We start from the raw sequence: 27900 nt of genomic DNA, 5'->3' as shown, positions 1-27900 counted from the left end.
AGCATCCATTTCTATTCACATCATAAAATCTGGACATTTGCATTACCGGAACTCATAGACTACATTTACACAGGCAGCACAATTCTGATCTTTTGCCGAAATTACTGGCAAAAAATCTGACCTGATCAGCCATAAGACCAATCATTTGGCAAAAGATCAGAGTCGGGTTTCCTGTGTAAAGGCAGCCATAGAGCTACTGAAATCTGAAAAGTCATGCTGGCTTTAATAATCAAAATAAGTATATTGTTGAGAAGTTAAACACGTCAAGATAGACTGTTAATCCACTCAGTGTGTACACACCAAGCCCTGATTGTATGCATGTCTGCCATGCAGTCCAGTGACCACACACACACACACACAACTGTTAACATTGCTAACCAACAAAAATCAGGCAACTTTATTTGACAAAACAGAAACATAAGACAAATCCATAGTTATGGTTGGTTGGTTATCAAGATTTCATAACAGCATTCAGGAAGTCAGAACATAAAAAAATGGAGGTTAACGGCAGTAAGAAGTTAATGTGCACTTGGTGAAGTACAGAAACAAATGGAAAATCATACTCCTGACACGTAATATTTAAATAGTTAAAGACACAATATGGAGCAACTCATAAGCAACTGAACACTGACTTTATACTGTGCATTTCCTTCTATCTATAAAATTGATAGTATATTCTACACATGACTAAATCTCATGTTTTCCTATTACTACACCGATAGCAGGTTCACATTTATTGGAATGAGTCTTGTCCTGGAGGCAGAACTAAGCGAATCCGCTAGATGGGCCAGCTGCAAAGTCAAAATTGGCTATATTGTAAAAATTCATGAAAACTACATTTAACTTTTTGGTCTAATTTTAAGGTTAGGCATTAGGGTTAACAGTGTGGTTACAGTTAGATTTAAAATCAGATTTTGTGGCTGTGCCAGCTAGTGACCACTCTGCAGAGCTGCCTCCAGAACAAGATTCATGATGAAAAGCGCTAACCTGCACACTGATATACCTACAGTACATTAGCCAGCAAAGGTGCAGTGATCAGGTGTTGGTATATTAACCCCGTAACAACAGGTCTGCAGACACATTTTGTTGAATAGCACAGGGTGGTAAAACTTTGGTCTGAGTGTAGGGAGAGCTGGGCTGTGTCCCAAATGGCACCCTATTTCCTACATAGTGCACTACATTTGACCTCAAGCCCTATGGGCAATTGGTGCCATTTGGGACACATTCCTGATCCTAGACCTGCTCTTCCAGGTAAAAGAGGGCACCAGATAGACAGGGGCCGAGTAATCCATGTCCAGTGTGTGGTACAGTATATTAGTAGTATATCAAGAGGTGTCGCGTTGTGCACTTAAAGGGACATTTCTAACATCGTATTCATCATCTCCAGCACTACCCTAACATCAACGTATGTGAAAATGCCATGTTTCTATGTTTTGAAGTCAAAATTAATTTTTCTAATGGCATCATCTGGTGTGCATCGTGATTTCAACCAATTATGAGTAGAGGCATTGCTCACTAATCGATTAAAATCACATGATGCACACCATATGACGGTGAATGAATATATATATAATATAGCTGATTCAAAACATAGAAACGTGACATTTTCACATACATTGATGTTGGGGGTAGTGCTGATTATGAATATGAAGTATAAAAATTCCATATACAACCGGGCCAAACAACTGATGCTGGATCAGAAACCACCAGATAAATAGAATAAAAAGAGGGTGGACAAGCTAGACTCAGATCAGTTGGGCAGTAACGGAAGAGAGCACCCAGGAGGGCATAAAGTGGCAGCTTTACATGTTCAGCCTCCTCCCAAACCCGTTTCATGACTAGTTCCGTGCTGGGAGAAAGACAACGATTCACAGTTAATGACAACATCCCGTGTGGCGACTCAGTTCACAGTAATGACAGCTTCCTTCTTCCTATGTAACGACTTCCTCAGTCGTGAATTGGCCCCGACGCCTTAGGAGGCCAAGCCCAGGAGGAATCCACCCACAAACCCGCTGGACAGGACAATGTTCTTCTTGACAAACTCTGTGGCCTGCAGAGAGGGGAAGGAGGAGAGAAAACATGCAGACTGTGAGAGGTCACCTCCAATAACTGAAGGGTATAAGTGATAATAGATGGAAAAATAAGAATCTTATACGGAGGGTATACTTTAGTTTCTGCTTGTGATAAATCCAGGAATGTCCTTTTACAGTGGGAGTTCGCTGGAGGGCGCTGTTGCTGCATTATTAGTCCATCAAATGGCTGCGGATGACTCAGGTATTTATGAACTTAGCTATTTCCCCCAAATATGATAATTAAGTATACCTTTTTTTCTCATAAGTACATGCAATGCAAGGCACTGAGATTCAAGCGGACTGGAAATCCAATTAAATCAAAAAGCAGCTCCCACACCCAGGTACTGGTGTTGGTCTCACGGAATAAATGAACTGTTAGATAAAGGACCAATGAGCACGCACACATCTCAAACATGTTCACCTTTTAGAATCACACAATACTATAGGCACAATAGCCTACCATAGAGTTACGATTAGGAAAGTCAGGCAGTGTTATTAATACCTTTACCTCCTCGAAGAAGGAGTTAATTTCAGGGGCTGCTTGCTTGGTTCTCTTCTTCAGGTGTTTCTTTGCTTTGTTCACATCCTTCTCCACTTTCTTCCAGTCCACCTGCACGTAGCCACTGTGATTCGCTATCTGCAGGAGAAGGTGCAGAAAGGAAAATGAGTGGGGATTGTTGGGTTGCATTTGAAGTGGCACTCCATTCACGTTGTTACATGTGATCTCATTGGTGCTCCCGAGTGGCGCCTTAGTTGATGTGAACTAAGGCACTGCATCTCAGTGCTAGAGGCGTCACTATAGACCCTGGTTCGATTCCAGGCTGTATCACAACCGGCAGTGATTGGGAGTCACATAGGGCAGCGCACAATTGGCCCAGCGTCTTCCGGATTAGGGTTTGGACGGGGTAGGCCGTCATTGTAAATAAGAATTTGTTCTTAACGGACTTGCCTAGTTAAATAAATGTAAAAAATGGAATAGAGATGTGTATTATATAAGTACCCAGCGTTGACTCAATACAAATATGATGCATCTCTTACCTGTAACAACAGGAACCCTCCACCTATGGCAGTAGCAGCTATCTTCCCTACTCTCTGGAACAAGTATCCTGCACACCTGAATGTGAGAGAGAGTAGTGACTGATAGCAGTATTGTAGTACTCGAGTCCAGGACTCAGACTTGACTCGGACTCAAGTCACAATTTTCATGGTTCAACTCAGACTGGACCAGAAGTGACTTTGTTGTCAGAAAATCTCTCTGATGCACAATTTAAAATAGGGGGCCTACTAACTACAACAGCAAATGTTAGAGATATCCTTCAAATGTGCCAACAGTTGAAGAGAATTTAATTTTTTTTAAATGGTTGGACCACAGCTTTTAGCACTACCAAGGGACTTGTGACGTGACAATAAAGGACTCGGACTGGAACACTAGGGACTTGGGACTCAAGGTTTAGTGACTTGACTACATCACCGACTCATACCATGCATTTCATCACTGAAATGTGTTGTGTTTCCTAGGGGCCAAAGATCCAAACATTTGTATAATAAGCATATTTAGCCTATACACCTTTGCTTTGGGTTGCATACCAGCCAGTGACCCCTCCCATCACGATCTGCGTGGTCACAGAGTATTTCTCTGCGAGGGGACCAGAGTTATTCCCAAACACCATGCTCCACCATTGGTGCCTCCGGGCGTACTCTGTCAGGTCCACCACCTCATAGGTCTCATCCTCGCTCTCCGGCTCATCCTTTTCTGATAAGATGTCATCTGGGATGAAGGAAAGACATACAAATAATTTAAACTGTTTTGCTTTCACTTTCTATCATCTAGGCAACCTTGGGCAGGTTTCAGGTCCAAATTCAGTCCAATTACCTCACAGTCAAGAAACAGTTCCAATGCATGCATCTAAATCTTTGCTGTAACTTCATAGGAGTATTGATAGAATTAATTGAATATTGATTTAAAACATGACTGGAATACTTGTTTAGTTGGTAATCACGTTCACGTCGTTACTATAAAGTGTATATCTGCGATAACGTTACAGTAGTCGGAATAGGAGCCATGGGTGACAAAAACAAATAGGTTCACAATGCCAATGGCTGGTATTTGGGTCGATGGGCGATTGCATGCCATTGTTTAGAAATTAGGCTAAATTGCTAGCAACAAAAATAGCCATCTAGTCAGTAAAGTCCCCCTGTCAAAAGCCGCAGCTGTACGAATAGCAATATTTGAGTGTTTAGATTTCTTGATATTGGAACTATCTATATATAGTATAGCTGATTAGTTGTTATAATTCGAGATTATTTTATCCATAAACATGGGCTAGCACTAACCTTCTTTGCGATCCGCCATTTTGGAGAAAATTACATCAGGATGTTGACTGCTGTATGCAAGCCCCGCCCCTGAGCTTTATAAACCTCTGCTGGCCCCGCCTACAGAATGATGCTTTGCCACATCAGTATTTTAACACTTTGCTCTTTCTTTGAAATGTTGCAGAATGTTGACAATTTCATTTGGAAGCATAAAAATGTTCCATACCAAATAGGATTCAATTTCCCTCATATTAGATTCAATTTCTGCCCAAAATAGCTATAACTTTATCCCTTGAACATTTCATTTGATTTGAATGTAATTCAAATCTACATCAAATACTGTAACTTATATATAATCAATTGATATCAAAATAAATAGTAAGATTTTATAAAGTAATATGTTCAAAGGTTTTTATGATACATCAAAAAAGCTATTTGGATAATTAGATTTGAGGATTTTACATTGGATGGATATGTCTTGTCTAACAAATTAGTCTGGGTATTTTGAAAATGTCTTCAGGTGGGGGGAAAAAACACCAACAAGAATGATTGCTATTCATTTCATTTTCAAGACATGTACAAAAGTGAGAATGTAATTCATAACACAGTAGATATACTGTACATAAATACAGTAGAACTAGCTAGTACATTTTAAAAAATGCAAACAGATCAAATTGGTATCAACCACAAAAACGTATAGGAATGTGGGGCCTAGGGCAAGGATGATGATTATTATGATGTGAATGTTGCAAGGTGAGAAATATTTGACAAGTAGTTACACAGTCCTAATCAGAATTTTTACCTCCACACATCATTGTAAGGTTTTATTTAGACATGCTTACCTATCAACAACAAATAATACTGGTATCAAGTATTTGCACAAATATCTCAGTTGTCACTCTTAAATGTATTTAGTAATATGACAGTCTGAATGTAGCTATTTAACATTGTTATTTATGCACTTTGCAAAACAAATCAATCAATTTGAATACCTATACAATATAACCATTATTGCTTTTGAGAAAATAATGAACATGTATAATTGATTTCTGTGGTTTGTAAAAAGATAAATGAAGATGGGTAAAAAAACTTCATGTCATATGTTGATATTCAGACATATCTATTGGCTGAAGAGGTAGGAGAGGCGTGACTACGGCGGCGCGTGGGTTCGCTTGCTTGTGTGACACAATTATAACAACTTTAAGCTGGTGGCTGTGGGGAATTTTATGGTCAAATAATACTCTTTTCAAACTACAAGAATTGAACTTCATGCATTACATTTGATTAGTTGCATAAACGGTGCCTAAAAATGTGACGCGAATACTTTTTGGAGGGGTACTTGTTTTCCTGAAAGGATTTACCATTTTGAATTGCGTTTTGATCGTGGAGAAAAGTTTATTCTATCTTAATATTTTTTTTTGTTTTCCTTCTTTGATTTGGTGGAGTATTTCGTTCGCCCTCTCGTCGCGATTCCATGCAATCGTGCGGAGTCTCGCTCGCTGTTGCTGCCTGCGCTGCTGCTCGGAGTCTCGGCTCGGCTTCTGGTGGTGATGAGGAAAAGAAAATGGCGGCGGGAAAAGCCAGTGAAACCGAGGAGGACTTTCCGACGCTGACAGCCCAAGAGAGGGACAGCTTGGTCGGAATTGACAGGTCGGAGTCAAAGCCCTGCACACACCTCTGGTGTATTCTTACTATTCTGTACACGCGTTTGCCGTTTTTATACGTTATATCCATTTGCACGCCAGTGCAAGTGATACTGAACCGCCTGTGTTGTCTTCTTGCTTGCAGCTCACTGTTTGGATTTCAGAGGCTTCATGAAGATGGCGCCAGAACGAAGGCCTTACTGTTGAAGGTAGCTCGCTAAGTTGCAAACACACAGGAACTGCCGGTCCTTGAACCACAACACTTGCACCTTCTACATTCTTGCCCACATAGTAATACGTGTCGCTATGTTAAACTAACAAACATAGCCAGTCCACTCTCAGGTGAGAGCACGGACTCTGGTTAACCATACACCCATCACACGATGTGTGCAGAGCGACCCTGCGTCTACGCAGCGTTCCTACCCTACTTCTCTCCCTCGCTAGCTAATCCAATAGTGAAAATGAACGGCTTTTCCATTGCATAAACACAGTTTAGTAACCCAACTGGCTATTTTCGTTGTTATTAGGGTGGCCTTGCATTTATGTAACTCGTCAACTTAGCTATTTGTTAGTCACAAAGGCTTGCCATATCAAATGTTTCTGCCAAGCTGGATTGTATTGGGTGCAGTAGAAATGGCTAACAAGCCTGGTAGCTGAAGAAGCTAGCTAATTAACGTTAGCCAGCTGGCTGTGTAATATAACATCTCAAGTACATACTTGCTAGTCATTTATATTGATAAGACGAACCACCACATGCGAACCTTTTTTAATTTAGCCTGCTAGCAAATGTCAGGCTAGTCCCCTGCTCGTTTGATCACGTTAACTAGCTTGTGGAACGTGCGTTGTTGGACTCTGGAGTTGGCCAGCTCATTCTGAATGTTAGCTAGCTAGAGATTCAGTGGTCAGGGACATATAGAATATGGCTTTTTACAGATAACATCATTACTGTGATATAAGCGTTAGGTAACGTTTTGTGGTCAGCTAGCCAAATCTACCGAGTATGATAAAGTGACCTTACTTGGTCAGAGAACTAGCTAACGTTTAGGAAGGCTACGTTGTTTTAATGGCGATTTAACGTTCTAGCATAGGGTAGACTTCCCATGGTGCCAGGAAAGTATGTTTGCTTGCTGCCATGTCTATCTAGCTCGTGCAAAATGTATGCATGAATTTGAGTCGTTCTCGTGCCCCGGAGTTGGTGTTGATTGTGAAGGGCTCGAGACGGACTTTCGCTATGTTCCAATGGCTGCTTACTAACGTTAGCTAAACGTGTTAGCTGTTTGGATAGCTAGCTAGTAATGGCTGCTTGGGCCGGTCCAAGATGGCGGGACAGGGAGTAGTGACACCGAAATCTATGTGGTGAGCTCAATTAAAACATTTATCGAACGAAATTACGTGCAATTCGTTAGCAGGTTTTGATTGACCCCTTTAGCCGTGTGGCTTATGTTGGTTTGTTGACGTTTTCATTGACCCTCTGTGGATGGGTCCCTTCGTAGCTAGGTTTTGCCTCCCAGCATCAACCTGTAGCTAGCACATTGGACAGTGAACAAAGGGCAAAGTTGCACACACTTATACATTTTTGCTCATTATATTGAATTTTTTTATGTTCATAGTTGGTGTTTACAATTGGAGGGAGCTTCTTCCCCATACTATGTTGCCACCAAAAAGAAGTGATTGGCTTCCCAGGGTGCTTAGAAAGTATGCTTGCCGGCAACGTAAACAAAAAAGCATAATCTATTGCAAATTCAAATCACTGGAGAGATGATGGCAAGCTGGCCACACCACTATGGCAGCCAGTTCAAACCCTCACTAATTCAGCCATTCTCCTTGCATTATTTCCCCTGGTATTTTTTTCAGCAGCGGTGGCAAAGTTGGCTTTGTAGTGGGAGCGTGGTTAATGGAGCTGTCACTGACTGAAATTTTAGCCTCTCTCTTGGCCGCAGAGACAATGTTGATATTTAAAGTTAATTTCCTGCAATTCTACATGTTTTGCCATGTGGCGGAGAGAAATGCAGTTTTAAAGCTAATTTCCTGCAATTCTACACATTTTGCCATGGCTTATCCTGTGTTATTACACTATTTGAGTGACTGAAACGTAACAAAATCAATGGGGACCCCATGCCGTGAGATTTTTAGAATTTGATTCTCCTGACTGTCTAGTTTTTATTTTGGTGATCGTTAGTTATCAAAGGTATGTAAAAATGTAAAAATTACATTTTTTTTAACATACTTTATATCTGGGTTTAGTCGTTTTAATTTTACACTGAGAACGTTTAGCATCCCGATAAATTATTATATTTATTTAATAAAAAGGAATACAGGGGAAAGACTGCACTGTCTTGGCATTTAGCTGGGACTTTATACCCATGCATTCTGTCCACATTTGTTATCTCCAAAGTGATGCAGGGGTCCAATGAAGGAATGACCCCGTTGTCTCTTCATATCCGAGATACAGTTCATTTTAAAATGTCATGTCCTTTTTTTGCTTTTTAGGTCTCACTTTAAAGGTTGCCTAGATTCATATTGTATAGGTTAAAGGTACTCCTTATATCCCTACTCTGAGAGGTGGGTGGGCAGATGCTAGCGAGATGTCACATACTAAAACCATCCCCTTGCACTTTGGGGAATGCAGCCCTTGGCCAAATTGCCCCATGTAACATTACTAGCTACCCTACACCCTGGTATTTACCCCAGCCATCACATGAAACACTCCTAGGGATGTGGTCAATTTAAATCTTGACATTAATGGAACATATTTTAAATGCACTAAATGAATGACCCGTATGCGTTTCTGCTGCATTGCAGCTGGTTTTGCAATTGTCTTGCTACTTTCTAAAATGTGTATGTTGATGTAGCCCACCTCCATCAGCTGTTTTATATGGCGCATTGACCACCAGGGATAAGTTTGGACATTATGATGATAAAACCAGTAGCCTATGTGAAGCTACTGACACATTTGTTAGACAGTCACTTTATTTATTTTTTAAACCGCGACCTTTTTCCTCAATTGGTTTGAGCTCCATTTTTATATCACTTGTCTCCTGGTTTGTTTATTAATACATTTTTTTGCTGTGAGGTGTTCTACTGCTCATTTATCTTCTATAGCTTTATTAGTTTTGAGTGTCTGCCCTGTCTGGAACGGTGCAATGTCGCTCTGTTGCACAGCTATCTACGCCCAGATAACGCAGAGTTCAACTCCACTGACAGAACTGGGTCACTGTATCGCCACCACTGGATTAAGTGGCAACAACATAGAAATAGTATGAGTAGAACTACAACAGGTCTTACAGTGAAATACTTATAAGTCCTTGACCAGCAATGCCGTTTAAAAAAAAATAAGTGATAAGTAAAAAATTATTTAAGAACAGCAGTAAAATAACAGTAGGGAGGCTATATAGAGGAGCTACCGGTACTGGGGCACAGGTTAGTCAAGGTAATATGTACATGTAGGTAGGGGTGAAGTGACTATGCATAGATAATAAACAGAGAGTAGCACCTGTGTAAAAGAGGGGTGGACAATGCAAATAGTCTGGGTAGCTATTTATTTGATTAGCTGTTCAGGAGTCTTATGGCTTGGGGGTAGAAGCTATTAAGAAGCTTTTTGGCTTGCAGTGCGGTAGCAGAGAGAACAGTATACGACTAGGGTGGCTGGAGTCTTTGACCATTTTTAGGGCCTTCTGCTGACACTGCCTGGTATAGGGGTCCTGGATGGCAGAAAGGTGGGCCCCGGTGACGTACTTGGCCGCACGCACAACCCTCTGTAGTGTCTTGCGGTCGGAGGCCTGAGCAGTTGCCATACCAGGCAGTGATGCAACCAGTCAGGATGCTCTCTATGGTGCAGCTAATTAGTCCCTAATCTATGGATTTCACATGACAGGGCAGGGGTGCAGCCATGGGTGGGCTTGTGGGGGCATAGGCCCAACCACTTGGGAGCCTGGCCCACCCACTAGGGAGCAAGGCCCAGCCAATCAGAATGGGTTTTTCCCCACAAAAGGGTTTTATTACAGACAGAAATACTCATCAATTTCATCAGCTGTCTGTGTGGCTGGTCCCAGAGGATCCCTCAGGTGAAGAAACCGTATGTGGAGGTCCTGGGGTGGCATGCTTACATGTGGTTTGCGGTTGTGAGGCCGGTTGGATGTACTGCCAAATTCGCAAAAACGAAGTTGGAAGCAGTTTATGGTAGTTGAATGTTAATTTCTCTATCTGGGCAACAGCTCTGGTGGACATTCCTACAGTCAGCACACATCTGTGGCGTTGTGTGACAAAACTGCACATTTTAGTAGCCTTTTATTGTCGCCAGCACAAGGTGCACCTGTGTAATGATCATGCTGTTTATTTAATCAGCTTCTTGATATGCCACACCTGTCAGGTGGATGGATTATCTTGCCAAAGAGAAATTCTCACTAACAGGGATATAAACAAATTTCTGTGCAACATTTGAGAGAAATAAGGTTTTTGTGTGAATGGAACATTCTGTTTATTTCAACTCATGAAACATGGAACCAACACTTTACATGTTGCGTTTTTATATTTTTGTTCAGTATAGTTTGGTTAGCAGTGTGCACAACTGTACCATTGAATGAGTGTTGCGTATTAACTTCAATGCACAAGGTTGACATTAAAAGGAAGAAGCATAATAGTGGGTACTTTCTTTGGAGTTTTACTGTCCCCATCCAAGTACACAAAATCAATGTTTCAAGCCACCCTCCTCCGGACCCTTTTATGGGAATAAACTGATTTTAGATCAATGAATGAACATCCCCCTCCACATTCACACACACTTACAAATGGGTATACAATCAATTTGTCCTTTTTATTTGCAGCAGCTGTAACTTTGTTTAATATGAAGTGGAGCGTTAATATGTTATGGAATCAATTGCAGTTTATTGGTATAAAATCACATTTACAACTTGTTTACTTAGTCCCATATCATTGTATTTGTGTTTTACTTTCATGAGACGTGTTGCTCGTTAGGAAGTAACAGATGCATTGTGGGAGCTCATTACCAAGCACCAATGTTTGTTCCTGCAGCTTTGTGTACCAGTGCCACATTAGGCATCATCGCTTTACTGGAGTAAACAACAAACTTTCATCTAGTTTGTCATATGAACTTGAATGCTTGTTAGGCCTACTGTGTGGTGTGTGTGCACGCATTCTCATAAAGCCTGTGCCGCAGCTAAATTTAATTAGATTGATCTCGTCATCTGTGATGATAGTTGAATTCTGGGCTTGGCCTCCCTCAGCTGTGCTGTCTGTCATTTCTCCTGGCCCCTCCCCCTTTCCACCATAAACAAACCTCCAGTCAGTCTGAATGGCGACATAAGAAGGCATCGACAAACATCCCCAAGCACTTAATCACGCTGAGACTATTCAGCTGTTCAAAGAGAAAGTTTCGGGCCCTGGTACTAACTTTTTGGTCCATCAGCCACTGTGGCAGGTAGATTAAAAAAAAAATATATATATATATACACACACATCTCTCTCTCTACCAGCCACTTAGGTCTTTTTACAAAAAAAACCCCCAGATGAGCATGCTTGTAATGTTTTTAAAACAATAAATGTATTACTAGTAAGAAGTGATGTGGTACATTGCTCAATTTTATATATTTTTTGTAACCTGTCTTAACTAAAATATCACAGGTGAGGCAAACATGTTCAGCTGTCCATTTTAAGGTCAGGAGGTTACCGTTGCAACAAGGGCACTTGAGCCGCTCAAGTTGCCAGTGACTGAGTGGTCTAAGACACAGCATCTCAACGCAAGAGGTGTCACTGCAGTACCTGGTTCGAATCCAGGCTGCATCACATCCGGATGTGATTGGGAGTCCCATAGGGCGGTGCACAATTGGCCCGGGTTTGGCTGGAGTAGGTTGTCAATGTAAATAAGAATTTGTTCTTAACCTCTCTGGGGTAGGGGGCAGTATTTTGACATCCGGATGAAAAGCGTGCCCAAAGTAAACTGCCTGTTACCCAGGCCCAGAAGCTAGGATATGCATATAATTGGTATATTTGGATAGAAAACACTCTAAAGTTTCTAAAATTGTTAAAATATTGTCTGTGAGTATAACAGAACAGCAGGCAAAACCCCAAGGACATACCATCCAGGGAATAAAACAAAAATTGATGTCATAGGATTTTCCTATAAATTTCTATGGGATGCCCTTTTTATTAGGAACCTGGTTGATGTTCCTATGGCTTCCACTAGATGTCAACAGTCTTTAGAAATTGTTCAATGTTTTTCTTTTGAGAAATGAAAACGTAGTGCTATTCATTGTGTCACTCCAGGTGGACTCTACTGTTTTGGTGCGTGTGACCAGGAGCTCACTCCGTTGTTTTTATCTGGTATTAGAAACAGTTTATTCTGTATGAAATTTTATGGATTATTTACGTTTTAGGGTACCTGAGGTTGGGTTAGGAACGTTGTTTGAAATGTTTGGACCAAGTTTACAGATAACTTATTAGATACTTTGTAGGCATGTTGGGTGAGTTGAAACCGGTGTATTTCTGAATCAAACGAACCAAATAAATTTACATTTTTGTGACATAAAGAAGGACATTATCGAACAAAAGGACCATTTGTGATGTTTCTGGGACATTTTGGAGTGCCAGCAGAAGACGATCTTCAAAGGTAAGGCATTAATTATATCGCTATTTCTGACTTTTGTGGCACACCTGCCTGGTTGAAATATCTTTCATGGTTTTGTATGCGGGGCGCTGTCCTCAGATAATCGCATGGTTTGCTTTCGCCATAAAGCCTTTTTGAAATCTGACACAGCGACTGGATTAACCTCTCTTGGGCGTCACACTATTCAACAGCCAGTGAAAAATCAGAGCGCCAAATTCAAAACCACAAAATGTCTTAATTCAAAGTTCTCAAACATACGACTATTTTACACCATTTTAAAGATGCACGTCTCCTTAATGTAACCACGTTGTCCGATTTTCAAAAAGGCTTTACGGCGAAAGCATAAAGTTAGATTATGTTAGGACAGTTCCGACACAAGAAAAACCACACAGCCATTTTCCAAGCAAGGACAGGCGTCACAAATAACAGAAATTCAGCTAAAATTATGCACTAACCTTTGACGATCTTCATCAGATGACACTCCTAGGACATCATGTTACGCAATGCATGCATTTTTTGTTCGATCAAGTTGATATTTATATCCAAAAACAGCCTTTTACATTGGCGCATGATGTTCAGAAAATATTTTGCCTCCAATACTGCCAGTGAATCAGCACAACAATTTACAAAAATACTCATAAACGTTGATAAAATATTAAACTGTTATTCAAAGAATTATAGATGAACATCTCCTTTATGCAACCGCTGTGACAGATTTAAAAAAAGCTTCACGGGAAAGCACACTTTGCAATAATCTGAGTACTGCGCTCAGAAAAATACACTAGGCAATACAGGTAACCTCCATTTTGGAGTCATCTAAATGCATAAATAGCATTAGAAATATTCACTTACCTTTGATCTTCATCAGAAGGCACTTCCCGGATTCCCAGGTCCACAATAAATGTTGTTTTTGTTCGATAAAGTCCATAATTTCTGTCCAAATAACTCCTTGTTGTTCCCGCGTTCAGTAAGCTACTCCAAGTATAGGAAGCGCGCCCAAAATGTCACGACGAAAAGTCAAAAAAAGTTTTATATTTAAGTTCGTTCAAACATGTCAAACGTTGTGTAGCATCAATCTTTAGGACCTTTTAACTTAGAACTTCAATAATATTCCAACCAGTTCTTATTTTTCCGTGCTGACTGACCTTCATTTCTTAAAGTAATTATGGACTGTCGTTTCTTTGTTTCTTTGAGCTGTTCTTGCCATAATAAGGACTTGGTCTTTTACCAAATATGGCTTGGTCTTTTACCAAATATGGCTATCTTCTGTATACCACCCCTACCTTGTCACAACACAACTAATTGGCTCAAATGCATTAAGAAGGAAATAAATTCAACAAATGAACTTTTAACAAGGCACACCTGTTAATTGAAATGCATTCCAGGTGACTACATTTACATTTTAGTCATTTAGCAGACACTCTTATCCAGAGCGACTTAAAGTAGTGAATGCATACATTTCAATTCATCCATTTTTTTTAATTTTTTTTTACTGGCCCCCCCGTGGGAATCGAACCCACAACCCTGGCGTTGCACACACCATGCTGGTGTTGCAAACACCATGCTCTACCAACTGAGCCACAGTCATGAAGCTGGTTGAGAGAATGCCCAGAGTGTGCAAAGCTGTCATCAAGGCAAAGGGTGGCTACTTTGAAGAATATGAAATATAAAATATATTTTAAATGAACACTTTTTTTGGGGGGGTTACTACATGATTTATGTGTTATTTCATAGATTTGATGTCTTCACTATTATTCTACAATGTAGAAAATAGTAAAACCCCAGGAATGAGTAGGTTTCCAAACTTTTGACTGGTACTGTATGTGGATACCCCTTCAAATTAGTGGATTTAGCTATTTCAGCCACACCCGTTGCTGACAGGTATAAAATTGAGCACACAGCCATGCAATCTCCATAGAGAAACATTGGCAGTAGAAAATCCTTACTGAAAAGCTCAGTGGCTTTCAACGTGGCACCTTCATAGGATGCCACTTTTCCAACAAGTCAGTTTGTCAAATTTCTGCCCTGCTAGAGCTGCCCCGGTCAACTGTAAGTGCTGTTATTCTGAAGTAGAAACGTCTAGGAGCAACAACCGCTCAGCCCTGAATTGGTAGGCCAAACAAGCTCAGAAATCGTCTGTTCTCGGTTGCAACACTCACTACCGAGTTCCAAACTGCCTCTGGAAGCAACGTCAACACAAATGTCTGTTGGGAGCTTGAGGAAATGGGTTTCCATGGCTGAGCAGCCGTACACAAGCCTAAGCTCACCGTACACAATGCCTAGCATCGGCTGGAGTGGTGTAAAACTTGCCACCATAGGACACGGCAGCAGTGGAGACGTGTTCTCTGGAGTGATGAATCACGCTTCACCATCTGGCAGTCCGATTGACGAATCTGGGTATGGCGGATGCCAGGAGAACACTTCTTGCCCGACTGCATATTGCCAACTGTAAAGTTTGGTGGAGAAGAATAAAGGTCTGAGGCTGTTTTTCATTGTTCAGGCTACATATGGACATACTGAACAAAAATATAAACGCAACATGTAAAGTGAACTGAAATGCACACAAAAGCTTATTTCTCTCATTTTGTGGACAAATTTGTTTCCGTCACTGTTAGTGAGCATTTCTCCTTTGTCAATATAATCTATCCTGACAGGTGTGGCATATCAAGAAGATGATTTAAACAGCATGATCAGGTGCAACCTGTGCTGGGGACAATAAAAGGCCACTCTCTAAAATGTGCAGTTTTGTCAACACAATGCCACAGATATCTGCAATTGGCATGCTGACTGCAGGAATGTCCACCAGAACTGTTGCTAGAGAATTTAATGTTCATCTCTCTAACAAACGCTGCCTCCAACGTTGTTTTAGAGAATTTGGCAGTACGTCCAACCGGCCTCACAACCGCAGACCACGTGTAACCACGCCAGCCCAGGACCTCCTCATCCGGCTCCTCTTGACCTGCGGGATCGTCTGAGACCAGACAGCTAATGAAACTGTGGGTTTGCACAAACTGTCAGAAACCGTCTCAGGGATGCTCATCTGTGTGCTCATCGTCCCCACCAGGGTCTTGATATAACTGCAGTTCGGACTCGTAACAAACTTCAGCTGGCAAATGCTCACCTATGATGGCTACTGGCACACTGGAGAAGTGTGCTATTGACGGATTAATCCAGGTTTCAACTGTACCGGGCAGATGGCGTCGGGTGGGCGTGCGGTTTACTGATGTCAATGTTGTGAACCGAGTGCCCAATGGTGGCGGTGTGGTGATGGTATGGGCAGGCATAAGCTACTGACAACGAGCACAATTGTATTTTATCGATGGCATTTTGAATGCACAGATACCATAATGAGATTGAGGCCTTTGTCGTGCCATTCATCCGTCGCCATCAGCATGTTTCAGCATCTGTCCACAATTCCTAGAATCTGAAAATGTCCCAGTTCTTCCATGGCCTGCGTAATCACCAGACAATGTCACCTATTGAGTGTGTTTGAGATGCTCTGGATCGACCTGTACGACATTGTGTTCCAGTTCCTGCCAATATTCTGCAACTTTGCACAGCTATTGAAGAGGAGTGGAGCAACAGGCCACAATCAACAGCCTGATCAACTCTATGCGGAGGCGATGTCACGCTGCATGAGGTAAATGGTGGTCACCGGATACTGACTGGTTTTCTGATCCATGCCCATCTATTTCTTCAAGGTATCTGTGACCTGCGGATGAATATCTGTATTCCCAGTCATGTGAAATCGAAACAAGCAGTTCATGCTTGAAAACCCACAAGTCAAAGTTTAAGCAGTTCTACATGGAAGAGTGGGCTGAAATTCCTCCACAGTGATGTACGTGGGAGACGGATTGACAACTACAGGAAGCGCTTGGTTGGAGTCATTGCAGCTAAAGGTGGCACAACCAGTTATTGAGTTTAAGGGGGCAATTACTTTTTCACACAGGCATTGGGTGTTGCATAATATGAAATACGTGTGGAGTTTATCTAATATTAAGTTTTGATCTGATCACATTGTTTAATTTATTTCGATGCAAAAGTAGAGACCTTTAGAAAGGGGTAAATACCTTTTCACAGGTGTGTGTGATTTGTTGTGCTTTGTGTGATTAGCTACCAGCTATGGCATGAAACGACACTGACAACAGCAACTGCAGCATTTATTGTAACTATAAATGTGCTCATACTTGACTTTGAACTAGATTTTTATTTGCAAATGCGAGTGAAATGCTTGTACTGTAGAGCCCTGACCACCCGCTAATGTGGCTGGTGAAATAGACATCTTACCTGCCAATGCCAAAATCTACCTGCATTTGGTAGGGGTTAATTTTAGGTTCTGGAACGTACCCCTTTTTGTTTTGCCATATGCGCTACAACAGACATTTACACACGTCTCTTGTCTGGTCTGCATAACACACAGGATGTAACCAAATGACTGGTCCCACAGAGGGAACTCCTTTTGTAATGGAGTAAGTTGCTGTACACAGACAGTATACCCACGTTAGGTTCTGTTCTTCCCCAGCCCATTCCTTGCCTTCTGAGTGATCTAACACACCTCAGTATTGCCCACTATCCCTCAACGTTGATGAATATTTAGTAGGCCAAGGGCATACGTGAATCTCGTCACTCACTAGTGTTACTGGTTCACTGTCATAGCACAAACTCCCCTGAACTTGGTAGTCCAGTTGAGTGACAAGTGGACGTTCTATCCTCCCCAAACGCACACGGACACGCACGTTTCAGAGACAAATACCTAATGCTGTCATCGAGTTAATCATTGGCTGGTCATTATCAACATTCTTTAAGTGCTCGATCTGCAAACAGTTTTGAATCGGTCTTGTTCAAACAGATTTTTTTTTTTCTCTCTCGCTTGGTGAGTGACTGATCTAAGAGCCACCCAGATATAGGACCTAACTGTAAATTACACCAGAATTGGCAACAGTGAATTAAACATGAAAAAGTTAAGCGGATCTCTTAGGCAAGAGTCATTCCACTTGTGAGTGTTTGTGGCTAATATGCACTTACAGTTGAAGTCGGACATTTAAATGTATTTGGCTAAGGTGTATGTAAACTCAGTTTTTCACAATTCATGACATTTAATCCTAGTAAAAATTCCCTGTCTTAGGTCAGTTAGGATCACCACTTTATTTTAAGAATGTGAAATGTCAGAATAATAGAGAATGATCTATTTCAGCTTTTATTTCTTTCATCACATTCCCAGTGGGTCAGAAGTTTACATACACTCAATTAGTAATTGGTAGTAGAGGTCGACCGATTATGATTTTTCAACGCCGATACAGACTATTGGAGGACCCAAAAAAGCCGATACCGATTAATCGGCCTGTAACACTTGGACGTCGTGGGTGTGGAGTCAGGCGCAGGAGGCAGAAAAATGTTCGGAACAAATATATATTTAATAAGTACCACAAAAGAGAAAAAATGCCCAAACGCAACAGGGCGTAACAAACCCAAAGTCCAACAACACGATACACTACACGAACACAGTGAAAACACGTAACAAGCCCGCACACAGAACAGGTGGAGAGGCGGGCTTAAATAACACCACTAATTACCTAAATGAACACAGGTGCAACTAATAAAGACATAACTAACAGAAAAACGAAAAGGGGATCGATGGCAGCTAGTAGGCCGGTGACGACGACTGCCGAGCGCCACCCGAACAGGGAGAGGAACCACCCTCGGCAGTAGTCGTGACACGGCCGATTGAATTTTTTTTATACATTTTATTTGTAATAATGACAATTGCAACAATACGGAATGAACACTTATTTTAACTTAATACATAAATACTATCAATTTAGCCTCAAATAAATAATGGAACATGTTCAATTTGGTTTAAGTAATGCAAAAACAGTGTTGGAGAAGAAAGTAAAAGTGCAATATGTGCCATGTAAAAAAGCTAACGTTTAAGTTCCTTGCTCAGAACATGAGAACATATGAAAGCTGGTGGTTCCTTTTAACATGAGTCTTCAATATTCCCAGGTAAGAAGTTTTGGGTTGTAGTTATTATAGGACCATTTCTCTCTATACGATTTGTATTTCATATACCTTTGACTAGTGGATGTTCTTATAGGCACTTTAGTATTGCCAGTGTAACAGTATATCTTCCGTCCCTCTCCTCGCTCCTACCTGGGCTCGAACCAGGAACACATCGACAACAGCCACCCTCGAAGCAGCGTTACCCATGCAGAGCAAGGGGAACAGCTACCCCAAGTCTCAGAGCGAGTGACGTTTGAAACTCTATTAGCGCGCTCCCCGCTAACTAGCTAGCCATTTCACATCGGTTACACCAGCCTAATCTCGGGGGTTGATTGGCTTGAAGTCATAAACAGCGCAATGCTTGAAGAATTGCGAGGAGCTGCTGGCAAATGCACGAAGGTGCTGTTTGAATGAATGCTTACGAGCCTGCTGCTGCCTACAATCGCTCAGTCAGACTGCTCTATCAAATCATAGACTTAATTATAACATAACACACACAAATACGAGCCTTTGGTCATTAATATGGTCGAATCCGGAAACTATCATTTCGAAAATGAAACGTTTATTTCAGTGAAATACCGTTCCGTATTGTATCTAACGGGTGGCATCCATAAGTCTAAATATTCCTGTTTACATTGCACAACCTTCAATGTTATGTCATAATTATGTACAATGCTGGCAAATTAATTACGGCCTTTGTTAGGAATAAATGGACTTCACACAGTTCGCAATGAGCCAGGCGGCCCAAACTGCTGTATATACCCTGACTGCTTGCACGGAACGCAAGAGAAGTGACAACTTCCCTAGTTGTAAGAAATTCATGTTAGCAGGCAATATTAACTAAATATGCAGGTTTAAAAATATATACTTGTGTGTTGATTTTAAAGAAAGGCATTGATGTTTTATGGTTAGGTACATTGGTGCAACGAAATTGCTTTTTTCGCAAATGCGCTTGTTAAATCATCACCCGTTTGTCGAAGTAGGCGGTGATTCATTGAGAAATTAACAGGCACCGCATCGAATTATATGCAACGCAGCACACGTTAGATAAACTAGTAATATCATCAACCATGTGTAGTTAACTAGTGATTATGTTAAGATTGATAGTTTTTTCTAAGATAAGTTTAATTCTAGCTAGCAACTTACCTTGGCTTCTTGCTGCCCTCGCGTAACAGGTAGTCAGCCTGCCACGCAGGCTCCTCGTGGAGTGCAATGTAAGGCAGGTGGTTAGAGCGTTGGACTAGTAACCGGAAGGTTGCAAAAACGAATCCCCGAGGTGACAAGGTAAAAACTCTGTTCTGCCCCTGAACAAGGCAGTTAACCCCCGTTCCTAGGCCGTCATTGAAAATAAGAATGTGTTCTTAACCTGTTATGGCTAGGGGGCAGTATTTTCACAGCCGGATAAAAAACGTACCCGATTTAATCTGATTTATTACTCCTGCCCAGAAACTAGAATATGCATATAATTATTAGCTTTGGATAGAAAACACCCTAAAGTTTCTAAAACTGTTTGAATGGTGTCTGAGTATAACAGAACTCATATGGCAGGCAAAAACCTGAGAAGATTCCTTACAGGAAGTGCCCTGTCTGACCATTTCTTGCCCTTCTTGATTATCTCTATCCAATACAGGGGATCTCTGCTGTTACGTGACACTTCCTACGGCTCCCATGGGCTCTCAGAAGGCGGCAAAAAGCTGAATCGTGGCTTTGCAGGCTCTGGCTGAAAAAAAGTAGCGCGTTTGGATAGTGGCCGGTCACAGTACTATGAAACTCAGGCTCGTGCACGAGGGGATCCCATGCTTTTATTTTCTCTCTCTTTGTACGTATACACGCTTTCCCGGTCGGAATATTATCGCTTTTTTTGCGAGAAAAATGGCATAAAAATTTATTTTAAACAACAGAAATAGTCATATGTTTGAAAAATTGAAGTTTTTGTATTTTTGAGGAATTTGTAATTCGCGCCACGCCTATCATTGGATATTGGAGCAGGTGTTCCGCTAGCGGAACGACTAGATGTAAGAGGTTAACTTCTCTAGGGCCAGTGGGACGATTTCGTCCCACCTACGTAACAGCCAGTGGAATCCCGTGGCGCGTTATTCAAATACCTTAGAAATGCTATTACTTCAATTTCTCAAACATATGACTATTTTACACCATTTTAAAGACAAGACTCTCGTTAATCTAACCACACTGTCCGATTTCAAAAAGGCTTTACAACGAAAGCAAAACATTAGATTATGTCAGCAGAGTACCCAGCCAGAAATAATCACACACCCATTTTTCAAGCTAGCATATAATGTCACATAAACCCAAACCACAGCTAAATGCAGCACTAACCTTTGATCTTCATCAGATGACAATCTTAGGACATTATGTTATACAATACATGCATGTTTTGTTCAATCAAGTTCATATTTATATCAAAAGCCAGCTTTTTACATTAGCATGTGACGTTCAGAACTAGCATACGCCCCGCAAACTTCCGGTGAATTTACTAAATTACTCACGATAAACGTTCACAAAAAACATAACAATTATTTTAAGAATTATAGATACAGAACTCCTCTATGCACTCGCTATGTCCGATTTTAAAATAGCTTTTCGGTGAAAGCACATTTTGCAATATTCTAAGTAGATAGCCCGGCATCACAGGGCTAGCTATTTAGACACCCACCAAGTTTAAGTCAGATTTACTATAAAAAAAATATGTTATTACCTTTGCTGTCTTAGTCAGAATGCACTCCCAGGACTTCTACTTCAATAACAAATGTTGGTTTGGTTCAAAATAATCCATAGTTATATCCAAATAGCGGCGTTTTGTTCGTGCGTTCAAGACACTATCCGAAAGGGTAAAGAAGGGTGACGCGCCCGACGCGTTTCGTGACAACAAAAAAATCTAAATATTCCATTACCGTACTTCGAAGCATGTCAACCGCTGTTTAAAATACATTTTTATGCAATTTTTCTCGTAAAAAAGCGATAATATTCCGACCGGGAATCTGTGTTTTAGTACAAAGAGAGAGAAAATAAAAACATGGGGTCGCCTCGTGCACGCGCCTCAGTCTCATTGTCCTCTGATAGACCGCTTACCAAAGGCGCTAATGTTTTTCAGCCAGGGGCTGGAATTACATCATTCAGCTTTTTCCCGGGTTCTGAGAGCCTATGGGAGCCGTAGGAAGTGTCATGTTACAGCAAAGATCCTCAGTTTTCAATAGAGTCAAGAAGAACAAGAACTTGTCAGACAGGCCACTTCCTGTACAGAATCTTCTCAGGTTTTTGCCTGCCATATGAGTTCTGTTATACTCACAGACACCATTCAAACAGTTTTAGAAACTTTAGGGTGTTTTCTATCCAAAGCCAATAATTATATGCATATTCTAGTTTCTGGGCAGTAGTAATAACCAGATTAAATCGGGTACGTTTTTTATCCGGCCGTGTAAATACTGCCCCCTAGCCCTAACAGGTTAATCTGACTTGCCTAGTTAGATAAAGGTGTAATTTTCTTTTTTTTAAATCGGTGTCCAAAAATACCGATTACCGATTGTTATGAAAACTTGAAATCGGCCATTCCGATTAATCGGTAGACCTCTAATTGGTAGCGTTGCCTTTGAATTGTTTCACTTGGTTCAAACGTTTCGGGTAGCCTTCCACAAACTTCCCACAATAAGTTGGGTGAATTTTGGCCCATTCCTCCTGGCAGAGCTGCTGTAACTGAGTCAGGTTTGTAGGCCTCCTTGCTCGCACATGCTTTTTCAGTTCTGCCCACAAATGTTCTATAAGATTGAGGCCAGGGCTTGTGATGGCCACTCCAATGCATTGACTTTGTTGTCCTTAAGACATTTTGCCACAACTTTGGAAGTATGCTTGGGGTCATTGTCCATTTGGAAGACCCATTAGCGACCAAGCTTTAACTTCTTGACTGATGTCTTGATGTTGCTTCAATATATCCACACAATTGTCCGTCCTCATGATGCCATCTATTTTGTGAAGTGCACCAGTCCCTCCTGCAGCAAAGAACCCCCAACAACATGATGCCAGCACCCCCACAACATGATGTCGCCACCCCCGTGCTTCAAGGTTGGGATGGTGTTCTTTGGCTTGCAAGCCTCCCCCTTTTTCCTCCAAACATAATGATGGTCATTATGGCCAAACAGTTACATTTTTGTTTCATCAGACCAGAGGACATTTCTCCAAAAAGTACGATCTTTGTGCTCATGTGCAGTTGCAAACCGTAGTCTGGCTTTTTTATGGCGGTTTTGGAGCAGTGGCTTTGCAGAGCGGCCTTTCAGGTTATGTCGATATAGGACTCATTTTACTGTGGATGTAGATACTTTTGTACCCGTTTCCTCCAGCATCTTCACAGGGTCCTTTGCTGTTGTTCTGGGATTGATTTGCACTTTTCGCACCAAAGCACGTTCATCTCTAGGAGACAGAACGTGTCTCCTTCCTGAGCGGCTGCATGGTCCCATGGTGTTTATACTTGTGTACTATTGTTTGTACAGATGAACGTGGTCTCTTCAGCCGTTTGGAAATTGCTCCCATGGATGAACCAGACTTGTGGAGGACCACAATTTATTTTCTGAGGTCTTGGCTGATTTCTTTAGATTTTTCCATGATGTCGAGCAAAGAGGCACTGAGTTTGAAGGTAAGCCTTGAAATACATCCACAGGTACACCTCCAATTGACTCAAATTATGTCAATTAGCCTATCAGAAGCTTCTAAAGCCATGACATAATTTTCTGGAGTTTTCCAAGCTGTTTAAAGGCACAGTCAACTTAGTGTATGTAAACTTCTGACCCACTGGAATTGTGATACAGTGAGTTATAAGTGAAATAATCTGTCTGTTGGTAACATTACTTGTGTCATGCACAAAGTAGATGTCTTAACCGACTTGCCAAAACTATAGTTTGTTAACAAGACATTTGTGGAGTGGTTGAAAAACAAGTTTTAATGACTCCAAGTTTTAATGACTCCAACCTAAGTGTATGTAAACTTCCGACTTCAACTGTTAGTGTGTGTGTGTTCTGCAGCTGTGTGTGTGACAGACTATCTGAAGGAATGTTCTGGTGCATTTCTTAGTTGCTGTTTGTGTATATTTAGTGCTCTCTTTCAGAAGCCATGTCCTCAGAGAGCTGTTACTCAGAGTGTAGGGAAACACTTTATGGGTTTCTAGAGTTCAGCAGCAGTCTTCCAGGAGTGGGTGTGTTTAATGTGTGTGATTAGGCCTTAGGCAGAGCCATCCTTGTGAGTGATGCGCATACCGCTGTTTTTTATTTTCCAGTGGAAGAAGTCCAAATCAAAACTTGGCCCGACACACACAATGAATGGATATCCATACCATCGCTCCCATTTTATATGGACATTGATAACTGATTGAGATAAAAGTGGCACCCTATTCCCTGTATAGTGCACTACTTTTGACCAGGGCATATGAGGCTCCGGTCAAAATTAGTGCACTATGTAGGGAATAGAGGGCCGTTTGTGACGCGTCCCATGTGAGACTTCCTGGTAAGAGACACTGCTCTCTGTGTTCATGCTGAGTTTCTTCTTGCTGTATTTGTCCCCAGGCCGTTCGTTCCTACGATTCTCTCATCTTGAAGGCTGAAGGAAAAGTGGAGCCAGAGTTATTCTGCCAGCTAGGCCACTTCAACCTCCTCCTGGAGGATTACGCTAAAGGTGAGATGACGCCCCTCTTGCTCTCTCCCCCCTCGCTCACTCCCTCTCCCCCCCTATGTGGACTTTGTTTTGCGAACATTAAGTCAACATTTCTACATGCCGTGTGGCATTATTCAAGTGTATTAACTTCTGTGCAGCATCAGTGGGGAGCTAACATGATGCCGTCCAGACTCCCAGTGCAGCCTAAAGTCAAGTGGAGCAGGCAGGGTGCTTTCACACTTTAATAAGGTGGACATCGGCTGCACTGATGGACTGTTGAACCGTGAGACACATTTGACAGAAGTACCAACGGTAACAAAAATGATAGTTCCGAACCGTTTTTCATGTTGTAGTATTGGAAAAAGTCCAGAAGTTTCAGTATAGCGTGCAACACAAGTGTCTACTCTGGTCTTGGCACATGGGCTCCAGCCAACAGCTGGCAGGTAGGCTAGTCTACCCAATGAGATTATTGTGAGAATATTTGTCAAACGGCAGTCATGCATCGATCAAGCCCCTTGAAATGTATTGTAACAGAACATGAAGATCACCGTGAACTTCACAGGGTGCTGAAAGTGCATCTGGAGTTCCCACTGGGCACAGATGTCTATTCCACATTGGTTCAATGTCGTTTCATTGAAATGTGGAAACAACGTTGAGTCAACCAGTGTGTGCCCAGTGGGTTATTACATCTGTAGCCTAATAAACTGCATGGTTTCTCAAGTCATAGTGGGAGGACCAAGCACCATATCATCGCTCCCTTTTATTTGTTATTTTTAAAGCTTTATTAAACTTAAACTTAATTTCAGTTAGATGCAGTTGACCCCAAGTTGGCATTGCTGAAAACAAAGCTGGTCTTATAGGAAAGTTAGTTGGTGTTAACCTTCTGGTATGTCTGGTATTTAATATCCCTCTTCTTTCACAGCATTATCAGCATACCAGAGGTACTACAGCTTACAGTCCGACTACTGGAAGGTGAGAAAATACTACTGACGGACACACACTCTGAATGCTTCCGCATGCTTTGGTTTCGGCTGGCACCTATTCAAACTGAACAAATGTGCTCACAAACTCCCTTAAAAGACCTTCGCTTGGAAAAAATAGAGAAGGCGACAATAGCTCTGTTTGTCCCTCTTTAGACGCAGTAGCCAGTATACACTTCCTCAAAATAGTCAGAATTAAGCTAACTCAAGGTCTTTCATTTAATTTTTGTTTTTCTCAGTTCTTAGTCATGTAATTTACATCTAAGATGTTTGGTGCGGTGTTTCTCAAGTGAAATGTGCATGAAAACGAGTCTATCCTTGATGACAAACACTTAATTGAAGAATCCCTACAATTGACCAAAGACGGACGAAGAGGCGTAGACTTTGCCTCAACTTCAGCTTGCCTCGAGAAAAAATGTAGCGTGCACAAATAGCTGAAACACCATTGCCAAAGATCACAATGAACAAACACGTCACAAAATGTCATCATAATATATGAACGAACTGTTCCCAACAGTTTGTGATGGGGAAGCATGCGGACACCTTTACTCACACACACACACTCCTATCTGTGGAGCTCTTATAGTAGTAATGTCTCCATTCTACTTCTACTGCAGATTGTATTCTGCTCATGTTCATCCTCAACCTGCCAAGGAATAGATTAACCCATTCACATCGCACCGGCCGACCAACCAGACACAGGAAGTGTGTGTGGTTATGATTCAGGGGTTTGTCTGGAGGCACGCTGTGGGTTGTGGCTTTCAGATTAGACTCATTCTCTGCCGTTTTCTGTTTGAGTCGAGAAATCTGTGGTGAGATGTGAGCATTTGGTAGGCCTACATGGTGATTCCGTTTGAGCGTCGGCCAGCAGAGACGATCCCCAAAAGGCATCTGTAGCGCAGTAACCAGTCATTGCACAAAGAAAGACTTCTATTGCTTGTGGTTAAAATGAATGGTCCATACCTAATGACGACAGATTAAGACAGACGCCTTGCAGAGTGGGTTTCTGGAAGGGCTCCTATGCAGACGACATGTCTGGGCTGCTGCCATTTTGAAAGCATTGTTTTATGTGTAGGCGTGTGTGTGGCCTGTAACTAATTAGTCTTAATGGTGCTCCGTGTGCATCTGCCTCTTCCAGAATGCTGCCTTCCTATATGGCCTGGGCATGGTCTACTTCCATTACAACGCATTTCAGTGGTGAGTAGTTGTCTTATACAACCTAAGTATGGAGGACTAGATTATGATGGTATTATAACTGTTGTCTGTGTGTGTGTGTGTGTGTGCATGGGAAAGAGATGTTTATGGTTTCCATGGTGACGCCGTCACCAGTTGCGTCCCACATGGCACCCTGTTTCATTTTATAGTGCACTAGTTTTGACCATGACCCCTACGGGCCCTGGTGGACAGTAGTGCATAATGTAGTGAATAGGGAGCTAGTTGTGAAGAAACCATGAGGTCCAGTTTTAATGATGTTGTGAAGAAACCATGAAGATGTCCAGTTTTAATCATGTTGTGAAGAAACCATGAAGATGTCCAGTTTTAATCATGTTGTGAAGAAACCATGAAGATGTCCAGTTTTAATCATGTTGTGAAGAAACCATGAAGATGTCCAGTTTTAATCATGTTGTGAAGAAACCATGAAGATGTCCAGTTTTAATCATGTTGTGAAGAAACCATGAAGATGTCCAGTTTTAATCATGTTGTGAAGAAACCATGAAGATGTCCAGTTTTAATCATGTTGTGAAGAAACCATGAAGATGTCCAGTTTTAATCATGTTGTGAAGAAACCATGAAGATGTCCAGTTTTAATCACGTGATATTCTCTCGTCTGGAGGGCTGTGGTCTCTGTTCAACACTGCAGCGCTGACTCTTCATCTTCTCTGAGTGGCGTCTCCCATTTCTAACTTGGAATATACTTATCTCTTTCACTCACTCTGTGTGTTTCTCTCCCTCTCTTTCTGTCTCTTTCCCTCTCTCTCCATCTCTTCTCCTCCCCCAGGGCGATAAAAGCTTTCCAGGAGGTGCTCTACATCGACCCCAGTTTCTCACGAGCCAAGGAGATCCACCTGCGACTCGGCCTCATGTTTAAGGTCAACACCGACTACGAGTCAAGTCTAAAGGTACTCTGCCTGCCTCTCTCCTCCACCAGTGGAGCCACCACAACATTTCCCACAGTTAGGACATCCAGGGAGGAACATTAGTGTAGAATGTTTTTGTTTTTTAAAATTTATAGGTTGGCACCTTATTCTACTGATCAGGGATGGGCCACTGATGGGGGTGGGGGCCACCAAAAATCTGAACTCATTATGGGGGTCTCAGTGGCTCGCGGGTCTGTGTACCCACATCCTTACCCACACATGCAGTCAGAGACAGCCCTGGCCTTTTGGGGATCCTACGCACAAAGTAGTTCATTTCATGAAATTCTATTCATTTTGCCATTGGGCGGAGAGAGATGTTTGCAATTTTTGATATCTGAGTGAGACTGACACACAAAATCAATGGGGGACTGTAAAGAGGACTTGCAGTGTGCAATCTCTTCATCAGTTGCCCTCTCCCTTGTTCGTTCTCTCCTGCTCTCTAATTGCAGTGCAGAAAGTGAGCAAGGAGAGAGGCAG

General features: G+C 41.7%; 2 protein-coding genes across 6 annotated transcripts in view; one reads left to right on the top strand and one right to left on the bottom strand.

The window, feature by feature from the left end:
* Positions 1-364: 364 nt before the first annotated feature.
* Positions 365-4466, bottom strand: LOC106575622 (FUN14 domain-containing protein 1). Of its 2 annotated transcripts, none has more exons than XM_014152233.2 (5): positions 4407-4466; positions 3660-3840; positions 3111-3186; positions 2575-2709; positions 365-2050 (listed from the first exon to the last, which is right to left on the bottom strand). In XM_014152233.2, the coding sequence occupies exons 1-5, from the start codon at positions 4423-4425 to the stop codon at positions 1973-1975; spliced, it is 489 nt and encodes a 162-aa protein (XP_014007708.1). In that variant the 5' UTR covers positions 4426-4466; the 3' UTR covers positions 365-1972. The 2 variants fall into 2 exon arrangements, with proteins under 2 accessions (XP_014007708.1, XP_014007709.1); XM_014152234.2 differs by having other exon boundaries at positions 2581-2709.
* Positions 4467-5545: 1079 nt separating this feature from the next.
* Positions 5546-27900, top strand: part of LOC106575616 (lysine-specific demethylase 6A) — a 52857-nt gene continuing 30502 nt past the window's right edge. For 2 of the 4 annotated variants that reach the window (XM_045699152.1, XM_045699151.1), the window contains exons 1-6: positions 5546-6035; positions 6174-6237; positions 24218-24326; positions 25228-25277; positions 26424-26482; positions 27285-27405. In XM_045699152.1, coding sequence (XP_045555108.1) covers positions 5860-6035; positions 6174-6237; positions 24218-24326; positions 25228-25277; positions 26424-26482; positions 27285-27405 — 579 coding nt within the window. In that variant the 5' untranslated portion in view covers positions 5546-5859. The remainder of the gene's footprint in view (positions 6036-6173; positions 6238-24217; positions 24327-25227; positions 25278-26423; positions 26483-27284; positions 27406-27900) is intronic. The other 2 variants (XM_014152229.2, XM_014152228.2) reach the window with 1 other exon arrangement.

Source organism: Salmo salar, chromosome ssa17 (assembly GCF_905237065.1).
Source record: "Salmo salar chromosome ssa17, Ssal_v3.1, whole genome shotgun sequence".
NCBI classification, from domain to species: Eukaryota; Metazoa; Chordata; class Actinopteri; order Salmoniformes; family Salmonidae; genus Salmo; species Salmo salar.
This window is presented reverse-complemented; position numbering and strand designations above follow the sequence as displayed.

Excerpts from the sequence above, each read along its gene's own strand:
- LOC106575622 (XM_014152233.2), bottom strand. Across the intron at positions 3,187-3,659 it reads ATGGGAGGGGTCACTGGCTG|GTGTGCAGGATACTTGTTCC; the intron begins GTATGCAACCCA and ends TCTCACATTCAG. Across the intron at positions 2,051-2,574 it reads CCTTCTTCGAGGAGGTAAAG|GCCACAGAGTTTGTCAAGAA; the intron begins GTATTAATAACA and ends CCCTCTCTGCAG.